This window comes from Gymnoscopelus microlampas (genome assembly GCF_963454915.1).
Source record: "Gymnoscopelus microlampas genome assembly, chromosome: 12".
NCBI lineage: Eukaryota > Metazoa > Chordata > Actinopteri > Myctophiformes > Myctophidae > Gymnoscopelus > Gymnoscopelus microlampas.
In genome coordinates this window covers 38,172,708-38,198,520 of record NC_139949.1, presented here as the reverse complement: position 1 = coordinate 38,198,520, position 25,813 = coordinate 38,172,708, and the positions used below count along the sequence as shown (strand labels likewise).

General features: G+C 42.1%; 1 protein-coding gene across 2 annotated transcripts in view; it reads left to right on the top strand.

Moving 5' to 3' along the window:
• The window catches only part of LOC311057063 (relaxin receptor 2-like), a 158,499-nt gene extending 137,349 nt beyond the window's left edge, over positions 1-21,150 (top strand). For both annotated transcript variants that reach the window (XM_084073960.1, XM_084073959.1), the window contains exons 17-22: positions 2,042-2,187; positions 3,229-3,324; positions 6,285-6,453; positions 12,534-12,752; positions 12,995-13,344; positions 20,996-21,150. In XM_084073960.1, the coding sequence (XP_083930086.1) occupies positions 2,042-2,187; positions 3,229-3,324; positions 6,285-6,453; positions 12,534-12,752; positions 12,995-13,266 (902 nt within the window). In that variant the 3' untranslated portion in view covers positions 13,267-13,344; positions 20,996-21,150. The remainder of the gene's footprint in view (positions 1-2,041; positions 2,188-3,228; positions 3,325-6,284; positions 6,454-12,533; positions 12,753-12,994; positions 13,345-20,995) is intronic.
• Positions 21,151-25,813: the final 4,663 nt, after the last annotated feature.

The window sequence follows — 25,813 nt, the reverse complement described above, 5'->3', positions numbered from 1 at the left end:
TGTCTTCTAAATTCTAACAGTTTTTATTATTTTCTTTAAACTTATGTTGCTATATATCACTGGTTATCAAAAACATGTCATGTCAAAGACCCCCAAAATGATGTGGCCCATCATCAAAGTTGCCCACCCATGATTTAGAAGGTGTTTTTAGAATCGGCCTCAGGTCTAAATGGGTTAAACATGTGCTAGGTTCATTGTCTTCATAACCCTGAGGAAGACTGTATTTGTCGAAACGTTGGTTTCATCTCATTAAACTTTCTGCATCGTGGCTAAGAGTTGTGCGGCCTCATCCTTTTCAACAGGTTAGTTTCCTAACCCTACCTATAGTTTCAGATTGTTATAACAGATTGTTATTTCGATAGTGTTCAGACTGATGCTAGGTCCTTGGTTTACCTGTCTTCCTAGTTTACTGATCGAGGCACTACACACTGCCTCTTCTGCATTTTATGTATGTCATTACCTTGCTCATTAATTCGCTCTTTATACTTAATTGGATCCTCACAAAAGCTCATTTATAAGATGGTACCATTACCATTAAATGGGTTCGCTTTCCTGATTGGATGTTGCATACCAAATGCACTGTGACGAAAAACAACAAGCCAGACTTCTTTGTGAAATTCTTTATTAACTTATGACCAAGGTCAGAAACCTTTTTGTGTGTGCGCGTGTGTGTCCTTTAAAACTTCAAAGAACGGACACATGCTTTCAAGTCTTAGTTGTTAGTTACTAACAGAATCTTCTAGCGGCGTTATCTTATGTGGAGAAGCAGTGTGCGTGTGTCCACCTGCAGTCGGGTGACAAATGGCTTCACCCGTAGACACTATGACCTCACAGCACAGACCATTCATCATTGATTGTCATATATTGTTGCTGTCTGGCAGAATGAATGTCCTACTGTGTCCTACAAGCCCAGTTATTCTAACATGAACATTCACTCACTCCATCAGAAGGTTTTTTGAGAGAGTGGATTTTGGTTAGACAATAGGATTTATAATGGTAAATTAATTCAAAACGTTGGCGTGGTTCTGGCATAGCTTCCATGTTCCAAGCGATACTGCTTAAATAGTTGAGCCTTCTTTTCTGAAGAAAAAAAGCAGTACTGTTTCAGACTCAAACACCGAAAAAAGAAACAAAAAGTAAATAAAAAGTAAGTGAAAATATAATCAACTCATTGTCAAGATAAATATGTAAAAGTAAAAAAATAAAATAATAATACTTTGCACCATAGGCCACTTTAGTTTTTCTAATCAACAGGGGTGGAACATTCAATTGAATAAATATTTTAATAAAAGCGATTTTCAAAAACATTTACAAGATCACAGAGCATCACAATGCAACATGTTGTGAGCTTGTCGATTGGCCATTTTTTAAACAACACTGTTGTAGACAAGTATAAAATAGGGCTAAAGTAGATAATCAGACTTATTGATTTAGTAATTATAAACATCACTTGGATAAAATTATATTTTAATTGTGTGTAAATGCTGCTCACAGACTGCCTAAGAAATTGATTAGGTGATCAGGTGATCTTAGGTCGGCCTCGTTTCCTTCTCGTCCTCAGGCAGCCATTGTGGAAACAGCGGACTTTGCTCATGTCGCACTTGGTTATTCACCAGCACTCAGCCCCATATAGTAGAACCGGCTTGACCAGGGGGTTATATAAGCGGATGTCTGCGCTGGATGTCTTCTTGTGCAGCATTGTCTAATTGGCTAATCAGACTTCCCAAGTACACAAAGTCGTCAACGACTTAAAGCGGTTCATCATTTATGGTGATACATGCCTGTGTGGTGGTTTTGATGGACATCATCGCTTTGGTTTTGGTGGTGTTGATTATTGATTATTATAGTGCATTATTGATTATGTTTGATAATCAATAAGTTCGATTAACGGTTGCACCGGGTCCGCTCGTTTGTTGTAGGTGCTGATAGTGTATCTGTTCTTTATTGTTTGAGGTGCAGACTGTCTGATGGGGGTGTATTTATTCTTTATTGTTTGAGGTGCAGACTGTCTGATGGGCGTGTATCTGTTCTATTGTTTCAGGTGCAGACTGTCTGATGGGCGTGTATCTGTTCTTTGTGGGCGTGTCTGACGTGAAGTTCAGGGGACAGTACAACAGGAACGCCCTGGCCTGGATGGAAAGCGTGGAATGCAGAACAATTGGCTTTCTCGCAATGCTCTCCACCGAGGTAATCTCATCTAATCGTGTGTTTTTAAGAAACGCTGATGAAGGCCTGAGTAGCCGCAACGCGTCCATTTGTCAGACTGCTGCTGCTGTAGATTAAAAAACTCAGCTTGGAAAAATGTATACAAAAATGCAAAAAAAAAAGTGCGTAAGTACTACAGTACTCGAGTAAATGTACTTAGCTACTATCCACCACTTATCCCAATGCAGCATGATGAAGAGGATCAAGTTTCGCCAATGTTGAAGAACAGGCAAATGTGTAAACAGCGTTGCCATAGTCGAGCTGAGATTGGAAAAGGAAAAACACGACTTCATTCTATTAAAAAAAGAAACAACGGCCTAGACCGTGGCGTCGCGGTCTAGGCACCCTGGTTGAAAATCCTTAATAGCAGTGTGCCGCGGGTTCGCGTCCCGTTCCCGTCGGCCTTTCCTGCATGTCTTCCCCCCATCTCTCTCCCCATTCTTCCTGTCAGACTACTTTCCCTGTCCCTCTCCAAGAAAAACAATAAAAAAATACCAAAAAAAAAAAAAAAAAGAAACAACAACCTTAAAGTAAATATGCGTATTGGCCAAAGAGTCAATGTGATTTTTGAAGTTCAGATTTTTATCCAAGTATATACCGAGGTATTGTATAGCTCAATCCATTTTATAGATGTTCCATCCAGTGTGTAATATTAAATTTAACTCGGTGTACAACATGTCACCAAATGGACTATTCCGGGTCCTTTTGGCTACATTTTGTACACTCTCAGAGTTAAATGAACACTGAGGTTTATGTTGTAGGCCTGTGTGTATTGTATCGTCTCTGTCGTGTGGAAACCTCACATTCCCAAAACGTTTACTTTTCAGTATACAAATTCTCTCGCCGCGTTTCGAGCTTGTGGATCTGCTACTTTTGATGCTTTTGTGTGATGCTGTTGTATAATCAAGTAGTGCATTCATTTACAAAAAAACAATAGAAGTTAGAATATGGAGATAAGAGGTTTCTGCCTGACAGCAACGGTATGTAGGTATTCTATGTTGTGTATGTTCCACTGTCCTTCAGGTGTCTGTGCTCCTCCTGAGCTATCTGACTCTGGAGAAGTTTTTGGTCATCGTCTTTCCCTTCAGCAACCTCCGTCCGAACAAACGACAGACTGTGGTGAGTCATGTTGCAGGGATGTAACAATTTTGTCGTTATCGCGATGTCGCAACAACAAGAAATATCTCAATATTGAGCACCCTGCCATTTAGCTTAGAAGCTAGCTTAGCTTTACTGCCCTACAAAGCCGTAGTGCAGCAACTACATTTTTGGACACACACCGCCTTATTTGTATATCCCAAAGGTCACTTTAGCCTTTGTGATTTTGGGGATAAACATTACCTCAAGAACAGATATATAATTTGTGTAATATCACTTATAAGACAAAAACCTCATTTGGCTGACCAGATTTGAAACACTTTTAAACCCATTTATCAGTAAAAAAATCCGAAGTTACTGCACTTTGTAGGGCAGTTTAGTAGACCAGTGCTGCCAGCTCTAGTACCAAGAGACAACAAGCTAAAGTGGCACACAGCCTCAAACAAGCAGCGTGCATCTGCACAATGAGCATTACCATAGTTTTGTCTGAGCACGTCATAGTAATAAGTAAACATTTGGAACGCAATTTATTTTATTTATTTTTAAATATTGTGATGAATATCATACCATGGATTGATGTTATAGCATTACTCATCCGTTAATTCATCAATCGCCAAGTACCAGTAAATCAAATCAAATCAAATCAAATGTATTCATGTAGCACATTTAAAAACAACTCACATTGTACCAAAGTACTTCACAGGTCAGAACAAAAAGTAGAAAAATAACAGCAATACAAAATTGTCAGTGACAAAATAGCCTGCCCCAGCGCGTCTGATATCTGGTCTAGAGGGGCGGATTCAAAATCTCCGGAGAAAACAGCCGGTGTCTCCTATTGGTTCACCAATCTGTGCGCCTGCCCCCGCCCCGCTCTCCTCCCCCAATGTGCAGCATTGAGAGCTCTGACGTCACAACATTTGCAGCGACGCCCACTGCACTCTGGTTGGTTGGGGAAATGAAAGGTTGACTCCCACTTCCTATGCCAGAAATGTCAACAGCTTGGTCCAGGCTTTATTTTTGAGCAAAACACGAAGGAAAATAAAAGCCTGGAGATCGAGGCTAGTGACAAAACAACACACAGATATAATACTCAGACAGTAGAAAAACATTAAGAGCAGCAAGGCATACCCTTCTTATCATTATAAAGTGCATGTTCATCAGGGGATTCAAAGGCCAATGGGAAGACTTTGAGAACCACTGTGTTATTAAATCGAAACCGTAGTCATTACCTCGTGACTAAAGGGTTAGAACCTGTGGCTTTGGCCGGCCCTTCAACCAACACAACATTGGCGATGTTCGAGGGTGAGTGGCCGGCAGGGCAGAGCGACCTCTGTATCTGCACTTATACAGCACATTAGGTTGGTCAGGTCACCTGTTCAACAACAGGGAGAAGAACTAGGTCAGATAATTCCTCTGCATTTTTTTTTACACTACATCCTCGCAGTGAAACTCCTCTCTGTCAGGGGGAAAGAAAGCAGCTGGCATGGTGACTTAATGTGTACCGGAGGCGACAAGTCCTCCCACAGGACCAAATGTAGGGGTCAACTAAGACACACAAAATGCTAAATGTGGAGGAGAGGGTGAAAAGAAATGCTGGAGACTGTCTTGCCTGTGTATTTTTGGTTTGTCGTCGTAAACCGCAGGCTTCTCCGGCAAAACTGGCGAATTTGAACAGACTGGTTGTAATCGTATTCAATCCATGGTTGTAATCCTACGTAATCCAGTTTGTGCTAGAATAAACTCCTGTTTGCTCAGCTGCGCTGCCGTATTAAATTTGTGCAAAGGATGGAAGATTGGGATGGGACTGTACTGTACTTTTACAGACGCTATTCCTTTATCCACCCTCATTCTGGCAAGTGGCAAGACAGACCTTCACAGACAAACTTTTCCAGGACCTAATTTAGGAAGAGAGCCAATGGGAAACAATTACGTCGCAGTTTAGGTGGAGATATATATGCTGTGTGGTATGTCGTGGTCCAAAAAGCGCAGTGTGCACTTGATTTGCTATGTGTTGTTTTTTTTGTATTTTTATGTATTTTAGTTTTTGCGCAATTTATAAGTTATGACAGGGGTGTGTGCCACACAATTGTCTCTTCCCGGCCACAACTGGCCCGCGGGCCGCCTATTGGGGATCCGCGTGCTCTGTAGGTGATTATGAAGTGAGATGTCTCCAATCTGGCGCAGTAAAATGTTACCATATGACCTTCTCAGAGGGTTTGAAAAGAAAACGTGAACTCACCTACTGAGGTATTTGCTTGGTGAGAGGTCAAAGTTGTGTTGCTAATATTTTTTAATTATAACACCAGAACTACCCTACACTATTATTAATGTCACGCACCCCCCTAGAGGCAGCTTGCCCCCTCAGAGGGTGCATGCACTATAGTTTGGGAATCCCTGCTCTAAAGCTATAGATATTCTACCAGAATATGGAGCTTTTCCCCACCAGCCCCCATAGCATAGAGTGGAGCTCATTAAGCATATCACTACTTGTTTACGGTCAAAAGTGATGTTTTTTTTATTAATCTGTTATCCCACACGAGCCACCACAGTATCGTGAATCATGTTTTGGGGTGAGCGTTCGACACAACTGCCAATCAAAGTGACTGTACTGGCCAATCACAGCGTGTATTTTCCGCGACTCTGGCCAAAACACATGACAGCTCTATATACTGTACGCCGTTGGTCTGTTTAGCAGACTACGGAGGCCCGTGTGGGACAGCGTGTGTAATGACAACTAATAACAGATTCGTGAAAAGATAAAACACATTTATTGGCTGCTGGGGAAACTGGACGACAGGGGCAATTCTGCAAATAGACCCCATAGCCAGTCATTTGGGATCAATAAGTAGGAAAATAAGGCTATATGTTATTTTAGTCCGGACTTGGTGTGTTAAGAGTTGAGGTACTATTGCTACTAACCATTGTTTTGCTCTCTTTCCCCTTCCATCAGAGCTAAACAGAGTTTACTGTTCTCCTATCAGGTTATCCTGATCTCCATCTGGGTGGTGGGCTTCATCATTGCTGTCGTACCCCTCCTGGATGAGGACGCATTTGGGAACTACTACGGACGCAACGGGGTGTGCTTTCCTCTGCACTCCGACCGAGAAGAGAAGCCCATTGCCAAGGGATACTCCATAGGAATATTCCTGGGTAATTTGAAGAGATATAAATCCATCATTGCTTCAATGCTAAATGCAGACATTGGTTATCGAACCACTTTTTGGGCGGTGTAGCCGCCCCTATATGTGAGGTTGGGACAATGGGGACCCTGGCCACCCATTGTACACCCCATTGACCCGCTGACTCTATTCAGCACTGTGATTGGCTAGCGAGACACATGATGAAATTATGATGAAATTAATAACCTATAAATAGGACTATGCACTTAAAAAAAACACATTTTTTTTAAGTGAGCTTCCATCACCGTGATGACCACTGTTGTTTCTAAATAACACCGCTCACTTCACACTGGGTGTAATTTTTTTATATTTCAAGGACTCCCAAGGGGTCCATTTGGTTCCATTTGTACACTCACTGAGAGCCCTTACAGACCTGTAAGCAGTGGTGGGAAAAGTGCTCAAATGTTTTACTGAATAAAAGTATCAATACTGCAATGTAGAAATGCTCTGTTACAAGTAATAGTCCGGAATTCAAAATTTACTTAAGTAAAAGTACAAAATATTGGTATCAAAATGTACTTAAAGTACCAAAAATAGAAAGTACTCATTATCCAGAATGTCCCATTTCACAAGTTTTTAAATGTATACAATTTATAAAAAGCAGATCTACAAGCAGATCTACAAGCTCACAATGCGTCGCATCGCAACGCATTGTGAGCTTGTAGATCGGCTATTTTCAAATGGCCGAAATGTATATAGGGCTGAAGTGTAATCAAAATCTGTTTTCATATAATTGTAGTGGAGTTATTATGCTGCCCGTGCGTCCGTGCGTGCGTCCGTGCGTGCGTGCGCGCGCAGGGTCTATGGTTTGGAACCTACGAATCATGCCAACATTGAATAAGTCAATAGTTTCACATGAATAATAAAGGCATAATAAAGTGTTATGCACATCAGACGATGCAAAAAACATTCCATGGGGCTTTTAAAATACTACTGAAACGACTTGGTTTTAGAAGTGAAGAAAGAAAGAAGAAAGACAGTTTTTCAGTTATCAAAATAGGGTTTATTTGACAGCACAACACCACACACAGAATAAATATAATATTCTTCAAACCACCAGACCAAACAGACACAGAAAATAGGCAAACTCTCAGCAATGAGAGTGTTGTGAATGTTAACACATTCCCTGCAATTGACGGAGATCTCCGTCAATTCAAAATGATAAGAAACTGCACTCACCATTGGCTTGCTGAGATGTTTACTGACATCTTCAACCTGTCCCTGTCCCAGCTACTGTAGAGCTGCCAAGTCTCACCCTTTGAGAGTGAGAGTCACGCAATTTAACCTCTTCTCACGCCTCACGCCACACGTGCCATTTCACATGCTTTCCCCCCCGTCTCACAGCAAAAAAAAGAAAAAGTTGACCAAAGTTTCAGCTGCATTATATTTGTAATTAGTGTCTATATGTCCTCAGAAACAAAGGGTTTTTTAGTGAGAACTTACTTAAGCTGCTTTATAAATAAAGCACTTTGAAACTGAAGATGATGGCCAATGTTGATGATAATTGATAACAAAATATATATATATTTCAAAAATGAAATAAGCCCCCCCTGCAACGTTTCCTTTTTGCCACACATCTACACTTCATGGAGTAATTTTTTTTGTACCGAATTAACCGAATTAAAGTAATAAAAAACAGAAATAAAAGATGAATAACCGTGAAAACCACTGGCCTCACATGCACGCACGGCGTCTCACTCCTAGATTTTACTGAAACTTGGCAGCCCTGTCTGTACCTGTCTGGAATCTGCTCTGATCATACCACTGCACATTATGCACAAACAAACTAACACCAGCTGTCTGAATGATTAGGGATCCGTGGCACTCACACCATTTTAACAAGCAGCAATGTGGGAGTGCGGACTAGCCGATGCCAACTCATGACGACTCCTGAATCGCTGCCCTCCACACCCTCCTTGTCTGGCATCAGGGTCTTGAGCAGTGGTGGAAAAAAGTACTCAAATGTTTTACTTAAGTAAAAGTATCAATACTGCAATGTAGAAATACTCTGTTACAAGTACCCATTATGCAGAATATAATAAGTTTTCAAATGTGTAAAATATCTAAAAAATCTTTGCCTAAATGTATATAGGGCTGAAGTGGTTAATGGCCCATGGAGGTTAATTCGCGGTGCCATTTGTAGCATTATTGTGTAGTCGCTATCCAGGGCCTTTTCCTGCTGTGAGGGTCCATATGTCTCGGCCCCGCACAGAAACACTGACTCCGCTGTAGCCACAAACAGCTGTCTGTGAGGTCATCTCCCATGTCAGATTTCCGCAGTCCCGTGCAGGGCATTCCATGCAAGTGCCCTCCAGTCCGGACTTTCCGATCCTGTTCGGACGAAGCAGTTGAGGCACCATTTTATTCTGAGGGTGTGCAGTCTGTGGTAATGGTCTGTATCGATCAGTAAACAAAATTGTTGAGCTTGATTTGCTGTCAAACTATAGTCATTGGTGTACGTTGCCGGGTTTTTGTAAAAGTACGATTTGGGTACATTATAGTCATTGGTGTACGTTGCCAGGTTTTTGTAAAAGTACGATTTGGGTACATTATTTTAGAGTAGGTAGATAAGACTAGGATTTGTAAAGTTGTAACTTTTATATTATGTTGGATAGGTTAGTTAGTGTTGTTGATTTTGCTTATTTATTGAGTTGCACCATGGATGTGTTTTTTCTTTTAATTGTTTGTTTGTTGTAAAAACTTGCAAAGCTAGAAAGGTTTCACTCCCAACTTTTATGTTGCAATTCATCCTCCTAGACAGGATTGTAAACATTGCTGCAGTTGCTTTGCCTGATGAGATGAAGTCATCTCTGTAAGCTAATTGGCAGAATGGTGTAGAGACAATCTAAAATATTAAAACTCTTTGATGAAAAGATGCCTGCTGTTCAGCAGTAGACTAGAGAGATCCGTGTCAAATGCACAGCCCGGAAAATAATTGGACTCCCCCTGCGCTCAAAGGAAGACACCTCCAGATCACTCGCCCTTCGGTTAGGACGCAACGCACCTCTATCACAATCTATTTTTTATCTGATCATGCCTTTCATGGCAACTTAACCTGTTAGGTCCACTTTAGTTGTCTCTTTACTTGGACCGCTTTTTTCTATCTACACCAAATCTCTTGGCCAAAAATAGCCGATCTACAAGCTCGTATTTCCGCTTTTTTCCGGGTCACCTTTAGTGACAAGGCGAGACTTTGGAACCATCACTAGGGCACTGCTGGATGATCTCAGGCAGTGGCCTGGCTCATAGGGAGCTAAAAGATCACAGATATAAGCAGGAGCCTGACCATTCAGAGCTTTAAAAACAAGCAGTCAAATCTTAAAGTCAATTCTTAAACTCACAGGTCATGTCTGTAGCGTCGACAAAGCCCATGAATGCACTGAAAATGTCCTCACCTCTTGTGGCCTTTCAGTGGCAAAGTAGTGAGCTTCTCTTCTCACGCACCCATACATATAGGAGTCTGAAGTGCCCGGCTTAACTTTAGAAACTGGCTTTGTGACAATAGACTGCCGTGTTACTCTTTGAGAGTCAGTTCGTATCTTTACTTTTCTCAGTTTCAAGGTTGTTATTATTATTATTATGTTTGGGGATGTTTTATATGGATTTTCAAATTGCATATGAAATTGCATACTACCCTCCTGGGTAAATAGAGGTTAAAGATAAATAAACATTCAATTTACCTCGTTTATCGACTTTATCCCGTATGAGTTTTCTCAAGTGATTGGACAAAATTGGTATCACAAACTGAAAATGTATTTTCTGTTTAAGAGCTGGAGACAGAGAGAGCTCTGATTCTGAACAAACACATAACCCTTGAGACTAAGTGTTATTTATTTATTGATGTTTCTGTGTATTCACGTTTGCATTTTCCACAGTATACATGGGCGGACCAACTCAAACCGGGCATTCCTTTGATTGACTGAAGCCAGCAAATTGTATTTACTAGCCTGTGTGTGTTTGTCATATGGAAAAGAAGGAGGAGGTCCGCACACTGTTTTAAGCTCCAAGAAACTCTTTTTTAATATGCAACGTTTCGACCCTTAGGTCTTCATCATATAAATTTTGCCTGATGAAGACCTAAGGGTCGAAACGTTGCATATTAAAAAAGAGTTTCTTGGAGCTTAAAACAGTGTGCGGACCTCCTCCTTCTTTTCCTTGATTACTCCTTGATGTCCAGCACCTGGCCTAAATACAGGCGTGGGATGGGGTGCAATACGTTAGTCCGACAGCGCATTCCTCCGACAGCGCAGTGCTCCGACATTAAACAGTAAACCCGAACCAAACCCGCACCCTAACCCTAACCGCACGCGGATGCCACATAGTCGGAGAAAAGGTCTGTCGGATTAACGCATGCCTCCCGTGGGATGTGCACACAACCTTCTCTTTGACCTTCTCTTTGATGTGTTTGTCATATGAACAGACATGATATTAACACATCGGGTGCCAGAGGTTTATTAAAATATTGTACGTTCAGTGCCTGCTATTCTTCCATCCACTTACGTTGATACGTTGATACGTTTCGTGCTGTAGAAGCCCCAACGCGGAAGTGCATGTAAACAAAGCGCGCGTGCGAGACGGCGGAGGGTCCCGACTAACGCCTGGAACAATAATATTTCTAACGCGATCCTCCATTGCAGAGTGATCGCAGATCGAAAACGGCTCATTTCCACCACGCTAAAAAGAAATGGAGATATTAAGCTTTTAGTCAAGGAGTTAACATTGGAGCGGCCGACCGGAAGGATTTTTGACATGGATCCACAGCCGGCTCTCCTTCTCAGAGACTCCTTGGATGATCCCAAAGTTTCGTCAGAGCGCCCCATGTGGGCCCCATGTATAAAAAATGACAGAGAGAATGCGTTCCCGGTCTTAATGGGATAAGGTAAAAAACGCTGGCAGCAGCGGATGAATGAATTAAATAATGCCTGGCAGTGAATGTGTTAAGAAGGCTGCGCCGCCGGCCTGAAGACATCCTAGGATGCTTGATAAGAATTAATAATAATAAAATAATTGTGTTATAGGAATATTGTAATAAAGAAATAACAAATAAACAAGCCACATATTTAACAGATGTCTGCTATCTGGGTGTATCCTAGATTGTGGAAAGAGGACAAACTTTACCTTGTGGTCCAAATAGTTGAGCTATAAGTATTCTTCCTGCACTTGGTAAAGTCATGGAGAGAATTATTCATTTTCAGGTATAATCCTATTAGGATTATTTTACTCTCTGCCCACACTTCGGTCAATTGGTATTGTGTTTTATATCATTTTCTATTAGTCACCTTTACAACGAGGTACAACTTGTAAGGATCGTGCAATCGTGGAATGAGTAACACAAATGTGTGGGTTGTGCCTCAAAAAAAAAAGAATTCCCCCTATGCTTCTGTTGGTAATCACTCTTGTTTTGAGCGACCTGCCAGCACACACTTGCTAAGAGGTGTGTGGCAGTAACAGGTGTGCGATTACCAACAGAAGCATATTGGGGGATTTTGGCAAATTATTCAGGGGTGGGGGCTGTACCTTGTTGTAAAGGTGACTAATCAACGATAAAAATGATATAAAACACAATACCAATTGGTATTATTAAAGGGGAGAAATAATCGACCGAAGTTAAGTTTCCAAACTTTTTGTGGGCAATTTATAATATTCTGACTACCAAATATCAACATGCTTAAAGAAAGGGTCACTAGTCTTGCACACTGAACACCTATTCAAATGACTGATGATTGGTTGAGGGGGATTAAGGACTCAAACATTGCATTGATCATGATATTTTACTTGATAAGCTTAAATGCTAATGGTTTTAGTCAATCTGTGACTACCGTGGTGAGGAGTTATCTTTCCTCTTGTAGTATGTTAGCATGTGGGATTCCACAGGGAAGTTGTGTGGGACCACTCCTGTTTTACATTTTTTACTAATGAAGACTGATTAGCTGATTGCCATGGCATCAGCAAATGGGGATCCGCTTCAAATAAACAAATACATAAATAAACACTGGACCTGTATCCAAATGATCAAAGCTTATTTATGTTTGTGTGTGTGTCCTAATGCAGGCCTCAACACGGTCGCGTTCCTGGTGATCGTGGTGTCCTACTCCAGCATGTTCATCTCCATCTATAAGACGGCCCTGAACGCCACAGACATGAGGAGCAGGCTGCACAGAGACGTCGCTATAGCTAACAGGTTCTTCTTCATCGTCTTCTCTGACGCCCTCTGCTGGATACCCATATTCCTGGTCAAAGTGCTCTCACTGCTGGAAGTGGAGATACCCGGTGAGTATAGATTATTACATCAAAGACGGACACGCAGCTGTCTTAACCAATGATATATTACACTTGGTTAAGTTCACCTAGTTAATGATGAGGACCAGGAATTAATGATGAGTTCATGATAAATTCATGATGAATTAATGTATGAGCTCAAACTTAATTCAGCATTAATTAAGCGTTAATTAAGTGTATGAATTTGCCTGCTCAAGTAAAGTGTGACCATTTCCCGTTCTCCCGCCATGCAGGCACCATCTCCAGCTGGCTGGTGATCTTCATCCTGCCCATCAACAGTGCCCTGAACCCCATCCTGTACAGCCTGACCACCACCTTCTTCAGGGAGGAGGTGGAGATGCTGCTCTGTCGCTGGCAGAGGAACCTCACCTCCAAGAAGGAGAACCGCACCAAGAGCATCACCTCCAACACCATCTTCGTGGAGATGTCGCGCAAAGCCTCCGGCAGGCATTCGATCTGCGGCGGCAAAGCGTCCCTCACCGAGTCGGACCCCTGCTATGGCTGACGGAGGGGGTGAACCCCCACCCAGCCCGTTGTGCAGTCAAAGGTGGATGTAACGCACCACTTTACCCATTTTATCAATGTACGTTCATATATCTAATGCTTATTAACCTTTTCAGACCGGGAAAGAATCTGTGTCATTTATTAGGTTTCTTTGGGCTATTGAAAAATTGCAAAAAATGATGTTGCTATAATCATTGGTTTTCAAACTTTTTCATGTCAAGGACCCCCAAAATGATATGAATTTCGGCCGCGGACCCCCATCTCAAAATATTTTGTTCCAGGGACACCCCAGAAGTTGTAATAGAGTTAGATGTTTGCTATGGAAAAATAGATATTCAAAGATTTGCACACATTTCCACGATTTTTCAAAAAAATGAGCTTGTATATCTGCTATTTTTGAATAGCCAAAGAAATCTAAAAATGACACAGATGCGTTCTCGGTCTGAAAGGGTTAAAAGGTGGTACTATTTTTGTCTAGTAGGTCTGTGTCTCAGAGGAGGGCTGTGGACAGTTCAGAAACCCGCCTACAGCGCTCGGATGGTGCAGTGGTAAAGTGCCTGACGCCACCGCGTCAGGAGGTTGTGGGTTCGAATCCACCGTTGTGCAATCCGGCTTCTTTGTCGAGCGTCTATACGAACACAATTGGCCCGTGTTCGGGGGAGGGAAGCCGGACGTGGAGGGTGATGTCACTGCATGAACGATGGCTTGTATTTCTGCATAATTAACTTTCCACGAAGAGAAAGGCTGTAGTTTCTAGTAGCTTGGGATCCCAATGGATGATGTCACTGGTAGGACAATCCGGGAACCCATTCGGTTAAAAAGAAAAAAAGAATTGTCTTTGTTTTTGCCTCTGGGGGGCACAACCTCCTTTTTTTTAATGTTAAACAGGGACTTGGGTTTGGCTCCCCCCCTTTTTCAGTCCGACTTCCTTCCGGGTGCTTCTGTGTTTACTCCTACTAACAGTACTAATAGCAACATTACATGTTTAAGGCAGTAGTGCTGACAGATGATTACTGGCTTCTGAACTGTCCACAGCCCTTCTCTGCAGACACGGAGCAAGTAGACACAAATGGTGCCATTTTATAATGAGCATTGGTTAGGACCAATTATATGAACATAGGTTGAACATGGGTGAAGTGGTCCTTCACCATTTCAAATGAACCCGGGACCTGAGCCACATGGGGGCAGCACTGGAGGCATTTATTTCCCCAAACATTGGTCTCTTCTTCAAGTAAAGCGGATTCTGCATATCAACTCATCATCGTGTCACGGTTTACTTTACGTATGTCCCTATCGCACACCTCGTCAGATTCTAAAAGATCGGCAGAACATTCAAAAGCAGATCTGCCTGCTTGAACTCCAGCAGAAACCTTTCCACTCACCGTTTCTGCGGTGGGACGACTTAACTGTGTGTACATTTATGATCGGGCAGCTCCTCCAGTATGGGTGGCGTAGGTTCCTACGGACACTGAGACAATAAATAGACAATATCTCGAACATTTTAAAACAATGTTAAAATGTTTCTACAAGTTATATCGGAAAAATATATATCGGTAACCAGTGAATCATGATCGGCTAAAACCGCACACTGTATCTGTGGCCTTAGTGCCTTTTGGATTTTTTATTGTATTATTTATTTATTATTATTATTATTATTGTCCTTCATGTTTGCGAGCGGCATTAAATACAGTCTCAACAGACTGTTTCCAGAAAGTCCACAGTACTGGTGGTTCATCTGGCAAAGCAACGCTGACAAAAATTATACTGTTTTGCAAATAATATGCAAGCCGGCGAGTTCTCTGTAACAATGTGTGACATTCATACCAGAGTCTCATGTACAAAGTGCTTAATCACAATCAACAAGAACGTACAGTGTAACGGCAATGTTGTAGGCCGAACAGGGGGTCTGGGACCCCTAGGGGGTCCTCAGAGTTACTACAAGGTTAAGCAGTTACGACAGGGTTAAACTGCCAAATATCTGTGTGTTAGGAATAGTAATAGGATTATTTTTTATGTTTATTAACCACTTGAACCCCGTATTCTGGGGCGGAACATTCGCCGAAAATAGCTGATCTAGACTGAGCTTGTAGAGCGGCTATTTTCGGCCAAGAGATTTCCCTTGTTGAACTGATAAGGGACACCTTTTGTTCCTTATTTTTGGGAATGAATCGATGACAGGTTGTTGGTAACCCTACAGCAGCCATTTGAAACGGGTCTAAAAATCCGCCCTTGCCCGCGGTGTGTCTTAAACCATGAGTGAAGTACCAAGAGTACTAAGTATGGTTTTGTGAGCCTAGCATCACATACGATAAGGTACGAAAGAGAGCGAGCTCAAAGTCCACGTGCCACAGTCCTAGACCATGGTCATTGCGTATTACTGTTAAAAATCTTGGTGTTTTATTTCTTCCATTATGTAGCCTACATTTACGGTGTTAAAAAGCTGTATATCTGTGGACACATCCAACAGCTTATTAAAAATACTGACTTTGACTTTGTCACCACCCACTTGGCACCCAAGCACCACCACCTGCACACCAACCCCATCTCACCATCTCCCAAAGCATTTATTTCTCTACCCGTCTGTCTCATTTGAAGTGCTTCACAAATTACCCCCAACAAATTGCTTGTTTACATGTGTGGATTGCATAGATTATCACTACTATCGCACTTTGAGATTCAGTGCAAAATCAATGTGTGTTGCTGTACATGGCCCAAATACGTCAGGAGTCGAGTCTGTTTGTGCTAAACCCATTTGCCGGCGTATCCTCGCACCACAAGTACACGTTGACTTCAGTCAAGCAGAAATAGTTACAAAATCATGGCACTGCGTCTTTAATCCTCATCCCTAATCGAGGTCTTATGAAGATGTGACATCCCCTCCCCACCCCCTCAAACAAATCAAGAACGACATCGTCAGAGCGTGGCGTGCTGAGCCAGCTCTCTCCTCTTCTGAATACCAATAGCTTGTGCATTACAGATCGAGCGAGGTCGGGTGGGTTGAGGACTGAGCCGGACACATGTGAGGGTATAGAACGAAATCAACAGCATAGTTCTTCTGATTAGGTGATTTTTAAATGCATGTTAGCCATGCACTTCAGTATAATTAGATAGTTTAGAAAACCATCTGGATCATGAATAGGATGGAGACAGCAGCAGTGCCTCTGGCTTCGCTGGGTACTCACTGCTCCAACAAACACAACTGGCAGTGCCTTTGTTAATACTCTAGCGACCTCTACTGGTTGATAGATAGGACCACAGTATACACAGGGCAAAATGACAATGAACTAGAAGAAGTGCTCCTCGGAGCACAGGTCTCCGCCAGGTCAGGTATGTTATTCCGGCCTCCTGGTGGCGCTGTAATAGGCCAATGTGAAGAGGGTGCCATGTATTCTTAGGCCGTTCACGGCAATCAGACACTGCATTCATGATTTGAGGCATTTTGTTCCAAAAATGTGTTTTGCTAAATTAGACCTGCTGGTGGCGCTATAGTCTGGGAGGCATTGCCTCGGAGTTTGGACAGCGGGGGCGCGGCCACTGCGTTGTGATTCAAATCAACAGCCAATGAAGAAAAGGGGCGGGATCCACATGCAGTGGGTGTTGCATCTACATAGGATCGACGGGAAGCAATTTCCCCTTGAGAAATTGCGGCCGCCATTGTAGTGTACTGCTGTTTGCCTCTCGTCGGACTTTTTAGACGAGTTGCACAGCTCCAGACCGGTAAGAGGCGTGTCCGCTCAGATTCAGAGCGTAAATGACATCCCGCCCACAAATCCCAGGGCTCTGGCCCAGAAGTTCCTCGCAGAGCCGCCGAAAACTTCTGGGAACTCAGATTAGTGGCGCTATAACAGGCCCATGTGAAAAAGGGTGGCATTTCTTCCTTGGCCTAGTGGGAATGTGTTTGTGAAATTTCACGGAAATCGCAAGCTGCGTTCATGATTTGAGGCATTTTGTTCAAAACGGACCAATCCTGCAAATTTTGGAAGCGAACCTTAGCCAATGAGGATAGAATATGGGAAATCGGACAGATCCGCGTTGATCACATGACTATAGAGATACTGTGTACCGATTTGCATGACGTTTGGATAAAATCTGTAGGAGTAATTTAAAAAAAATCACACCCAGTGTGAAGTGGGCGGTGTGGTCATCACAGTGGTCATCACAGTGATGGAAGCTCACTTCAAAAAATAAGTGTTTTTTTTTTAAGTGCATAGTCCTATTTATAGGTTATTAATTTCATCATGTGTCTCGCTAGCCAATCACAGTGCTGAATAGAGTCAGCCAATAGTCAGCCAATCACAGTACAGCTAGGGGTGTACTAATGTATGAGCCAATCACAGTACAGCGAAGGGTGTACTAATGAGGTGTCCCAACCCCACTTATAGGGGCGGCTACACCACCCAAAAATGGGTTTTGCACAAATCGGCCTCCAGGTGGCGCTATAACAGGCCCTTTATATGCCTTTTGGCCTGGCGGAGACAATAATTGGGAGAAAACGGCATTATGTTCTAAAGCCTAGAAAGGGCCAAACAAGACCTGAACCGTGTGAATCTTCTTAAGAGTCATACATAATTGTGTCCATTATTGATGTTTATCTGTCTGTCTGTAGTGTGAAACAATATTAGGTAACTTTCTTTAAGCTGGACACGCATGCATGCCAGTGGGGATATGTGTTGGTGAATTATGATTCATGTGCACAACTTTGTCTAACACATCTCCATGCACAGAGGGACGGTTGTCGAGGATATAGCCTACTACATGCCATAGCCTGAAGGGACGATTGCCGAGGATATACTACATGCCATAGCCTGAAGGGACGATTGCTCATGAATGCGTGTTTCAGCGACGGGGCGTCAGTTACCCAGCCAGACAGTAAGCGGCATGGACTCGTGTTCGCCGGCTCCCGGGTCCAGCCAAAATATAGGCCTACATGGCATATGTTTTTAAATAATATTATATAATAATATTTTGTACATTATGAAAAATGTATTTTGAAGCAAATGGGTAGGAAAGAACAGAGTTTGAAAAATATATATTGAAATGTATACATCCTTTTTTTAATATACTGTATATATATACATATTTTGAAACATAATGAGATGTCAAAATCTAAATCAAGTATTAGTCATTAGATATCGCATGCCATCCATTTTGAGTTTACATTTCATATGAGTCATGAATCGGAACATGAACAAATCATTTAATCTGTGGTTGCTACTATTTATACCTTATACAGAACTGCCATGCTATGCTGCATATATGTTAAAAATACATGTATTTATTTTTATATAACGTGTTGCCGTTGAGTTGGATAACGTTGACAATCACGACCAATCAAGATGTTTAACGAGGTAAAAGGGTTGGGTACTTATTCAGCCAAAAATGTTTTTCAAATTAACCGGAGTGCCCCAGGAATCTTGGTCCGCTAGTTTTTTCCCCCTCTACTGCTGACAATAGCCAATCTACAAGCTGGTAGATTGGCTATTTACGCCGAATGTTCGCCCCCCCCCAGAATAGGGACGATAGGGTTTGTGCGGTTAAGAGACTCACCAGGTCAAACATGGCCAAAACTCAGCCACCAAACCTATAGACCAGATCAGAATTTTTGAATGATTGTAAACAAACGGGTATTTTCAGGTAAAATGTCTATGGACGTTTTTACATAAAACAATATGTGCAGAACATTAGCTTTGTCTAGTTTGTCAACCTGTGGAGTTAGAAGAACATGTATTTCTAATACACAATTACAATATCAAAGTGTGCTGTTCTTCCAGAAATAAGGTTAATGAATAATACTGCTCCAATGCCATGCTGGCTGTTTTATCTGTACCGGATTTTTTTCTGTAAAGTTGCTTGTAGTTTGGTTGTTGCAAGTTGTGTTTTTGGGGGTCTTGTTTCAAAGTGTAATTGCTTATTTGGGCTTGCTTCCTGATGTCGCTTGAACCAGTGGTTCTCAAACATTTAAGACACAAGATTTGTGTAGTTAAAATGTTTCAAAATCAGTGAACTCTCTCCCCACACTGTCAGGGAATCCAAGGACTATCATTTTGTTTGCTGATGCTCAAAATGGTAGAAATTGTAGTATTTTTCTCGCCATTTATTACAAATTACAATACAGGGCTTCAGTGGTTAAACTGTTCCACATTTTGCTGGGGACCTCCTGGAACCCCCTCAAGGACCCCTGGGGGTCCCCACCCATACTGAGAACCAGTGGTTCTTCAACAGGGGGTCCGGGACCCCTAGGGGGTCCTCATAGTTACTATAGGGTGGCCGCCAAATCTTCCTATCTGCATGATAGGCACTGATAGGATAGGAGAAAAGTGCATGATAGGCACTTTTCTCTTTTTTTTGTTTTTACATAAACCACTTGAACCCTAACATCCCGATCGTGGGGGAACATTCACCAAAAATAGCCGATCTACAAGCTGACGTGTGTTGGCCAGGTCAAGTTTACTATAGAGAGTTTAAGTGGTTAAATGTCTGAAAATACACATTATGAATACAACATATATTATTAGAAAAGATCATGTGTAAACAAACAAACAAACATTAATTTACACAAACACTGATGATAGTGCTGCCAAACAAGTCTATGAAGCTATCTGTTTAATCGGCTTCATCTCTCTCAGCTAATAGACGAATCCACAGAGCGCTGCCTGTAGCTGCGGTGTCGCGGTGCGGAGCGGCACCGACTTGAGGATTCGTCTATAGGGAGTCCTTGGCCTGAAAAATGTTGAAGACCCTTGCTGTCTAGACTGTGTGAATATGTAATATATCAACCTTATATCATTGTACCAGTGGGGCCTCCACAGATTGAATAAGGACTATCATTTTCCAAAACCCTGAGGAGGACATTTCTTGTCGTAGCGGTTTATCCTTTAAAATAAAACCGCTTTCGCATTGTGGATACGAGCTGTGCTACCTCCTTCTTTATTTAGTTTTGTGTATCCTCCGTGGTCAGCACCTTCTCTAGATTGGTGTGTGCTCCTTCTCCTTCGCAGGTGTCAATAGTTTGTCAATAGTACTGTAAGTTTATTATTTGCAATGTATTTGTCATGTATCCTATGTGCTACAGGGGGGTTTGGCAAGCATCTGTGTGTGTTTGGGATTTATGTTAAGATATTTGTCTGGGATTCGTTACGGTCACACCATCTGGCTGTCCAGCACAGTGTTTTTTGAAGTCTTTTACACCTATTTGCATTTGATGTTTCACATTGTAGTTCCTTTTCTGTTTCAACGACAGTGCAAATAAAAATATGAAAAACTTAAGGTCCAATTTATTTTTTTCATTGTATTGTGTGGGCTGAAGGCTGAGATATGGTGTCTCCCTCTTTCTTGTCTCTGTACACCATACAGTGCTTCTGCACATAAACCCACGCATGTTTTTATGTGCAGGGTTCAAACCCAGGTCCCACTTAACTTTAGTCTCTTACCAGTTTTTATTGACACTTATGTTTATTCATTTAATCTCATAACATCTACAGTATGTTAATTATCATTGTTTTATCTCATCTCTTTAACTGTGTCACTGCCTCATGCTGAGCTAGTTCTTTTTTTGAAGCACGTTGCGATGAATTTCATTAATAGCTTTTCCTGCACACATAACATATTTGATTGACTGATTGAGTGACTGACTGACTGATTGATTGATTGTAGTGTATTATTAACTAACATCTTTGCTCATTCCCCTTTTCTGTCTGTCTGTCTGCGTTTCTCTCTCTCTGTCTGCTCAGGCTTGCCACACTCACACGCTGCACTGTCTACCAGGCCCCACTTCTTCATAGTTGACCTGAAGCAACCGACCCGAGTACCCAAGCGGTTCAGCTGAGTCCATTGCCGGCGTGGTAGATCTTCTCCCATGACGCCATCTCCCGGGTTACTGATGTAGCGGTGGATACGCGATCGAGGGACTGACTAACCCAAAGTCCACAAGGGTATTGTCTATGCAAAAATGCATTGAAAAAGTAATTCCAAGTCGTGGGAACGAAATTCATTTTCTAGGCACTTTTTGGTGGGTCACCACACGGCCTAAAAGTTCCACTTCTGATCTGTGTGTGTGTGTGTGTGTGTGTGTGTGTGTGTGTGTGTGTGCACATACAAGCGTGTTCTAACTTCTACCACTACTACTGTTAACATTTTTATTTTTAAATTGCGTACAGTGCAACTAACCATAAGACAAGCCAGAAAATGTATACAAGCCCAATTCACAAATCTGCTTTGCTCTATGCACAGCAGCCATATTGGAAAGAATTTAGGCCGCTTCCTACTTCCTTCACAGGTGTTTACCAAGGATTCTAATGAAGGCTCTGTTCCATGTAGTGAGGCACAGTTGTTGTAAAAAAAAAATAATAATAATTTAAGGACCCCCATAACTCTGAGAATGTACAACTGGAACTCTCAGAGTTACACACCCGTAAGGGGCCATTTGGAACTCCCTCAAAGAACCATGAGGGTACCTGGACCCCACTTAAATGTAGACCCACTGGTGTAGCAGAGTAGTTCCAATGACTGACTCCACTGACTCTGTTTGACCAGAATGGAACAGAGCCTTCACTAGTAGTAACATTAGTAACATCTGTGAAGGAAGTAAGGAAGAGGCCCGATTTCTTTCCAATATGACTGCTGTGCATAGAGCCCATTGACAACACAAACCCTTCTTCCTTCCTGTAGCTGCAGTGTTGCTTGCTCAGACACTTGGCAATCTGAACTTTTCTCACACAACAAACATTTGTCCAAACAAGGTAAGTTTATCTTCAATTTGATTTCAATTCGATTTGTGAGTCGATTAGTGAAGTCACTTTACTAAACAAAACAACATTAGAGTGTGGGTTATTACCAGGTGCTCTGAAAGAGTGCCGGGTCTACAGACAGACTGAGACATAGTCCGACACCCAAGCGACACCTAAGTGTCATTGGCTGTCCTGGCTGTCCTTCACACTTCCCCCCGTTTAAGCCAATGGGGAGACGGCCCTTTGCAGCACCCGCCTCTCCTCCTTTGCAGCAGAGAGAGAGAGAGGGAGAGAATTGCTTACACTTACTCTGATGGCCCTTCAGGGCCACTTAGCCAGACAGCTGAAATTTCAAATCGCAGCAATCTGCATAATGATGAAAAAATTCTGTTTCCAACCGGGTTGAAATCAACCAGCCATTATGGCCTATTATCTTTTTTGTAAACGGTAAACATCATCAGAATAAGAGTCACCCATGATCCTGTTTGCAATTTAGCAGTGTCTGGAGCCCTACTTGAAATTCAACTCAATGACAGAGGGAAATGTGTTGCATAATGAGCTTCGTTTCAGACATTTAACCCTGACCTTCAAGCTGGCCTTCACCGTGCCAGCTTGTGAAGGCCAGCTTGGCCTTTTTTTTCTGCTACTTTTAAATACTAGAGGTTTATGGCCCGAACCACTTACCTTGCCCCGCCGATCTGACTTATGATATAGGATAACATTAAATTGAAATGGAAATACTTATACTATGAATCAGAATCAGAATCAGAAGACTTTATTGCCATTACATGAGGACATGTTAGGAATTTGATTTGGTACAGAGGAGTGCAATTTACAACAGGACTAGTGCAAGACAGGACAAGACAGTGCAAACAACATCATAGTGCAAACAAAATCCAAATAAATAAGAGAAGTGCCAAAGTGCCAAAAAGATCAAGTGTTCAGAAGTCAGGTCAGGGGGGGGGGGGACCAGCAGCATTCAGTAGCCGGATGGCCGTGGGGAAAAAGCTGTGTGAGTGTCGTGCCTTCACAGTCTTTAATGACCGCAACCTCCTGCCTGAGGGGAGCGGGGCAAAGAGACCATGCCCTGGGTGTGCGGGGTCAGCCATGATCTTCCTGGCCCTCCCCAAAGCCCTACTTTTAAACAGGGCCTCCAGGGGGGGCAAAGGGCAGCCAATCACCCTCTCCGCCGAGCGTATCACCCGCTGCAGCTTGGCCTTGTCCTTGGCCGCTGCAGCGGGGAACCAGATGATGATGGCGAAGGTGACGATGGACTCGATGATGGCAGTGTAGAAGTTCACCAGCATGCAAATACTAAGTACTAAATAAAAGTACCTCAAAGTTGTACTTAAGTACAATAGTTGAATCGTACCAAAGACTATAAAATGGGACCCAATGCCTCCATGCTTGGCACTCAGCATCAAGGGGTGAATTGGGGGGTAAGTCGCTGCGATGTACTGTATTGGCGTCATGTCCAGGGGGTGTACTGTACTTGACTACTTGTGCATGATGGCCGGGGATGTATACTTCAAGCGGCCTCACGCTACAGAAACAGGAGACAGGCTCATGACCCCATGGCTTGGCAAGGCTACTTACTTACTAACACTCAGTGGTGTAAAAAGTACTCTAATGTTTTACTAAAGTAAAAGCATCAATACTGCAATGTAGAGTAAAAGTAAAAGTCCGGAATTCAAAATGTACTTAAAAGTATTGGCATCAAAATGAACTTAAAGTACCAAAAGTAAAAGTACTCATTGTGCAGAGCTAACAAGTCACATCGCGACGCATTGTGAGCTTGTAGATCGGCTAAGTGTTTAATGTATGTTTTGTAATAATACTGTAATAATAAATCTATAAGGTAACTAGTAACTCAAGTGTTCAAATAATTGTAGTGGAGTAAAAGTACAATATTTGCCTCTGAGGTCTTGTGGAGTAGAAGTAAAAGTATTACTCAAAAGAAATACTCAAGTAAAGTACAAATACCTCACAATTGTACTTAAGTACAGTACTTAAGTAAATGTACTTAGTTACTCTACACCACTGCTAACACTACTTGAGTAAATGTACTGTACACTACTGACCATGAGTCAGGCTTCAGTACGTTGTTCTGTATATTATCATTTTTCTGCGTGGATTAGGAAGAATGTTATTTGAAATCCTTCTCTTCTCTTCTCTCCATCAGTTCTTGTGGTGAAAGCCACCTGGGGCAAAGACGCTGCTGTTTTTTTTTTTAATACTACAGTGATGTCACCGATCCCTCCATACCCACAGTCCATCTGGGGATTCCCAACACTGAAAGAGGTCAGTTGATGCAATGTTTGAGTTTTCATGTCACTGCATATTATGTGGCTTGGGGTAACAGTGTTAAAATTAACGCTGTTACTGTAACGCAATACTATTTTGGGTAACGCAGTAACCTAACACGTTCGTTTTGCAATTAGAGTACTCGGTTAATTAGTTACCTTTTCCAAAATAACGGCGTTACTTCGTTACATTTAAGACCTAACGTGTCGCCACAAAGGAAAAGGAAAATCCATACGCATTTGCGCCGTTTCATTTGTGAGACTGGTGCACAGTCAAATAAGATGGGTTCCTGAGTAAATCCCCATGTGATTATCTTCTCACACTTTGCTCCCAAAACAATTAGCTAAATTTTCTCCAGGTATCAGTGTGATCATGGTTATTGCTGCTGAGAGAGACACTATCATACCATTATGTAAATGGACTGCATTTATAAAGCTTTTTTTTACTTCCAACCACTCAAATGCTCTTTACAAGGTCCTCGTGCAGCCAGAGAGTCAGAGATCTCTGCCTACTGAACCATCTGGGGAAATCTAAATTGAATCGAGGGCCTAGAACAGTTGCGAACCCTACGCCCACTGTTTTGGAAAGCATTCATATCACTGTCCTGAAGGACCGACCTAAAGTCATTTTTCTTTATTATGCTAATTGATTCCACCCACTTTTAGTCTATGTATTGAATTTAGATGTCACCAGGCGTATATCAGTAGACTACAAATTCAGACACACTGCACTGCAGAACATCGTTAAGAACTCTGCCCATAGGCACCGGAGGGGGGGTCAGACTGGTCAGAATGTCACTATTTAGTGATTGATCTAGCGATCTCTGCCGACCGCTAGCCGTTCCCATTGTGTTGGCAATGGCAATCATTGTGTATTGGTCTGTGTGCTGGCTGCTGGAGCTCGCCTCTCACACCTCAATGACCGTTCTGTTTACCTGCTACGTGCAGTTGCTCTCTCTCCGCAAATTGATCAACTAGAACGTTTTCAAATAATTGTAGTGGAGTAAAAGTACAATATTTGCCTCTGAGATGTAGTGGAGTAGAAGTAAAAGTATTGAAAATTGGAAATACTCTAGTAAAGTAAAAGTACTTCAAAACTGTACTTGAGTAAATGTACTTAGTTACTTTACACCACTGTTGTAGTGCAGCTGACAGTAGCCCTTGAGCACCGAAGCAAGCAGCAGTCTCATTATAGACAGCCATGGTGAACAGTGCCCAAATAATGTTAAACACTCATCTGTCTTTCTGAAAATGTTTTTCCACTGCTATGTGGTCTCCTAGATGTCTCTTTCTCAACTATGGTTTCAGATCAAAGCATTTTGTTTAAAAATTAAAATGAAACTTACCTGGAGTTTGTAGAATAGGATAAGTGATCATTTTCCCCTTAACATGCCGCTTGATTTGACGTTAATATTATACATTTATTAGTATTAGTATTAGTATTAGTATTAGTATTATGAGTTTACGGTGACCAGCAACATTGGATATGATGTTGGATGAATCCAACAAAATAACGTTA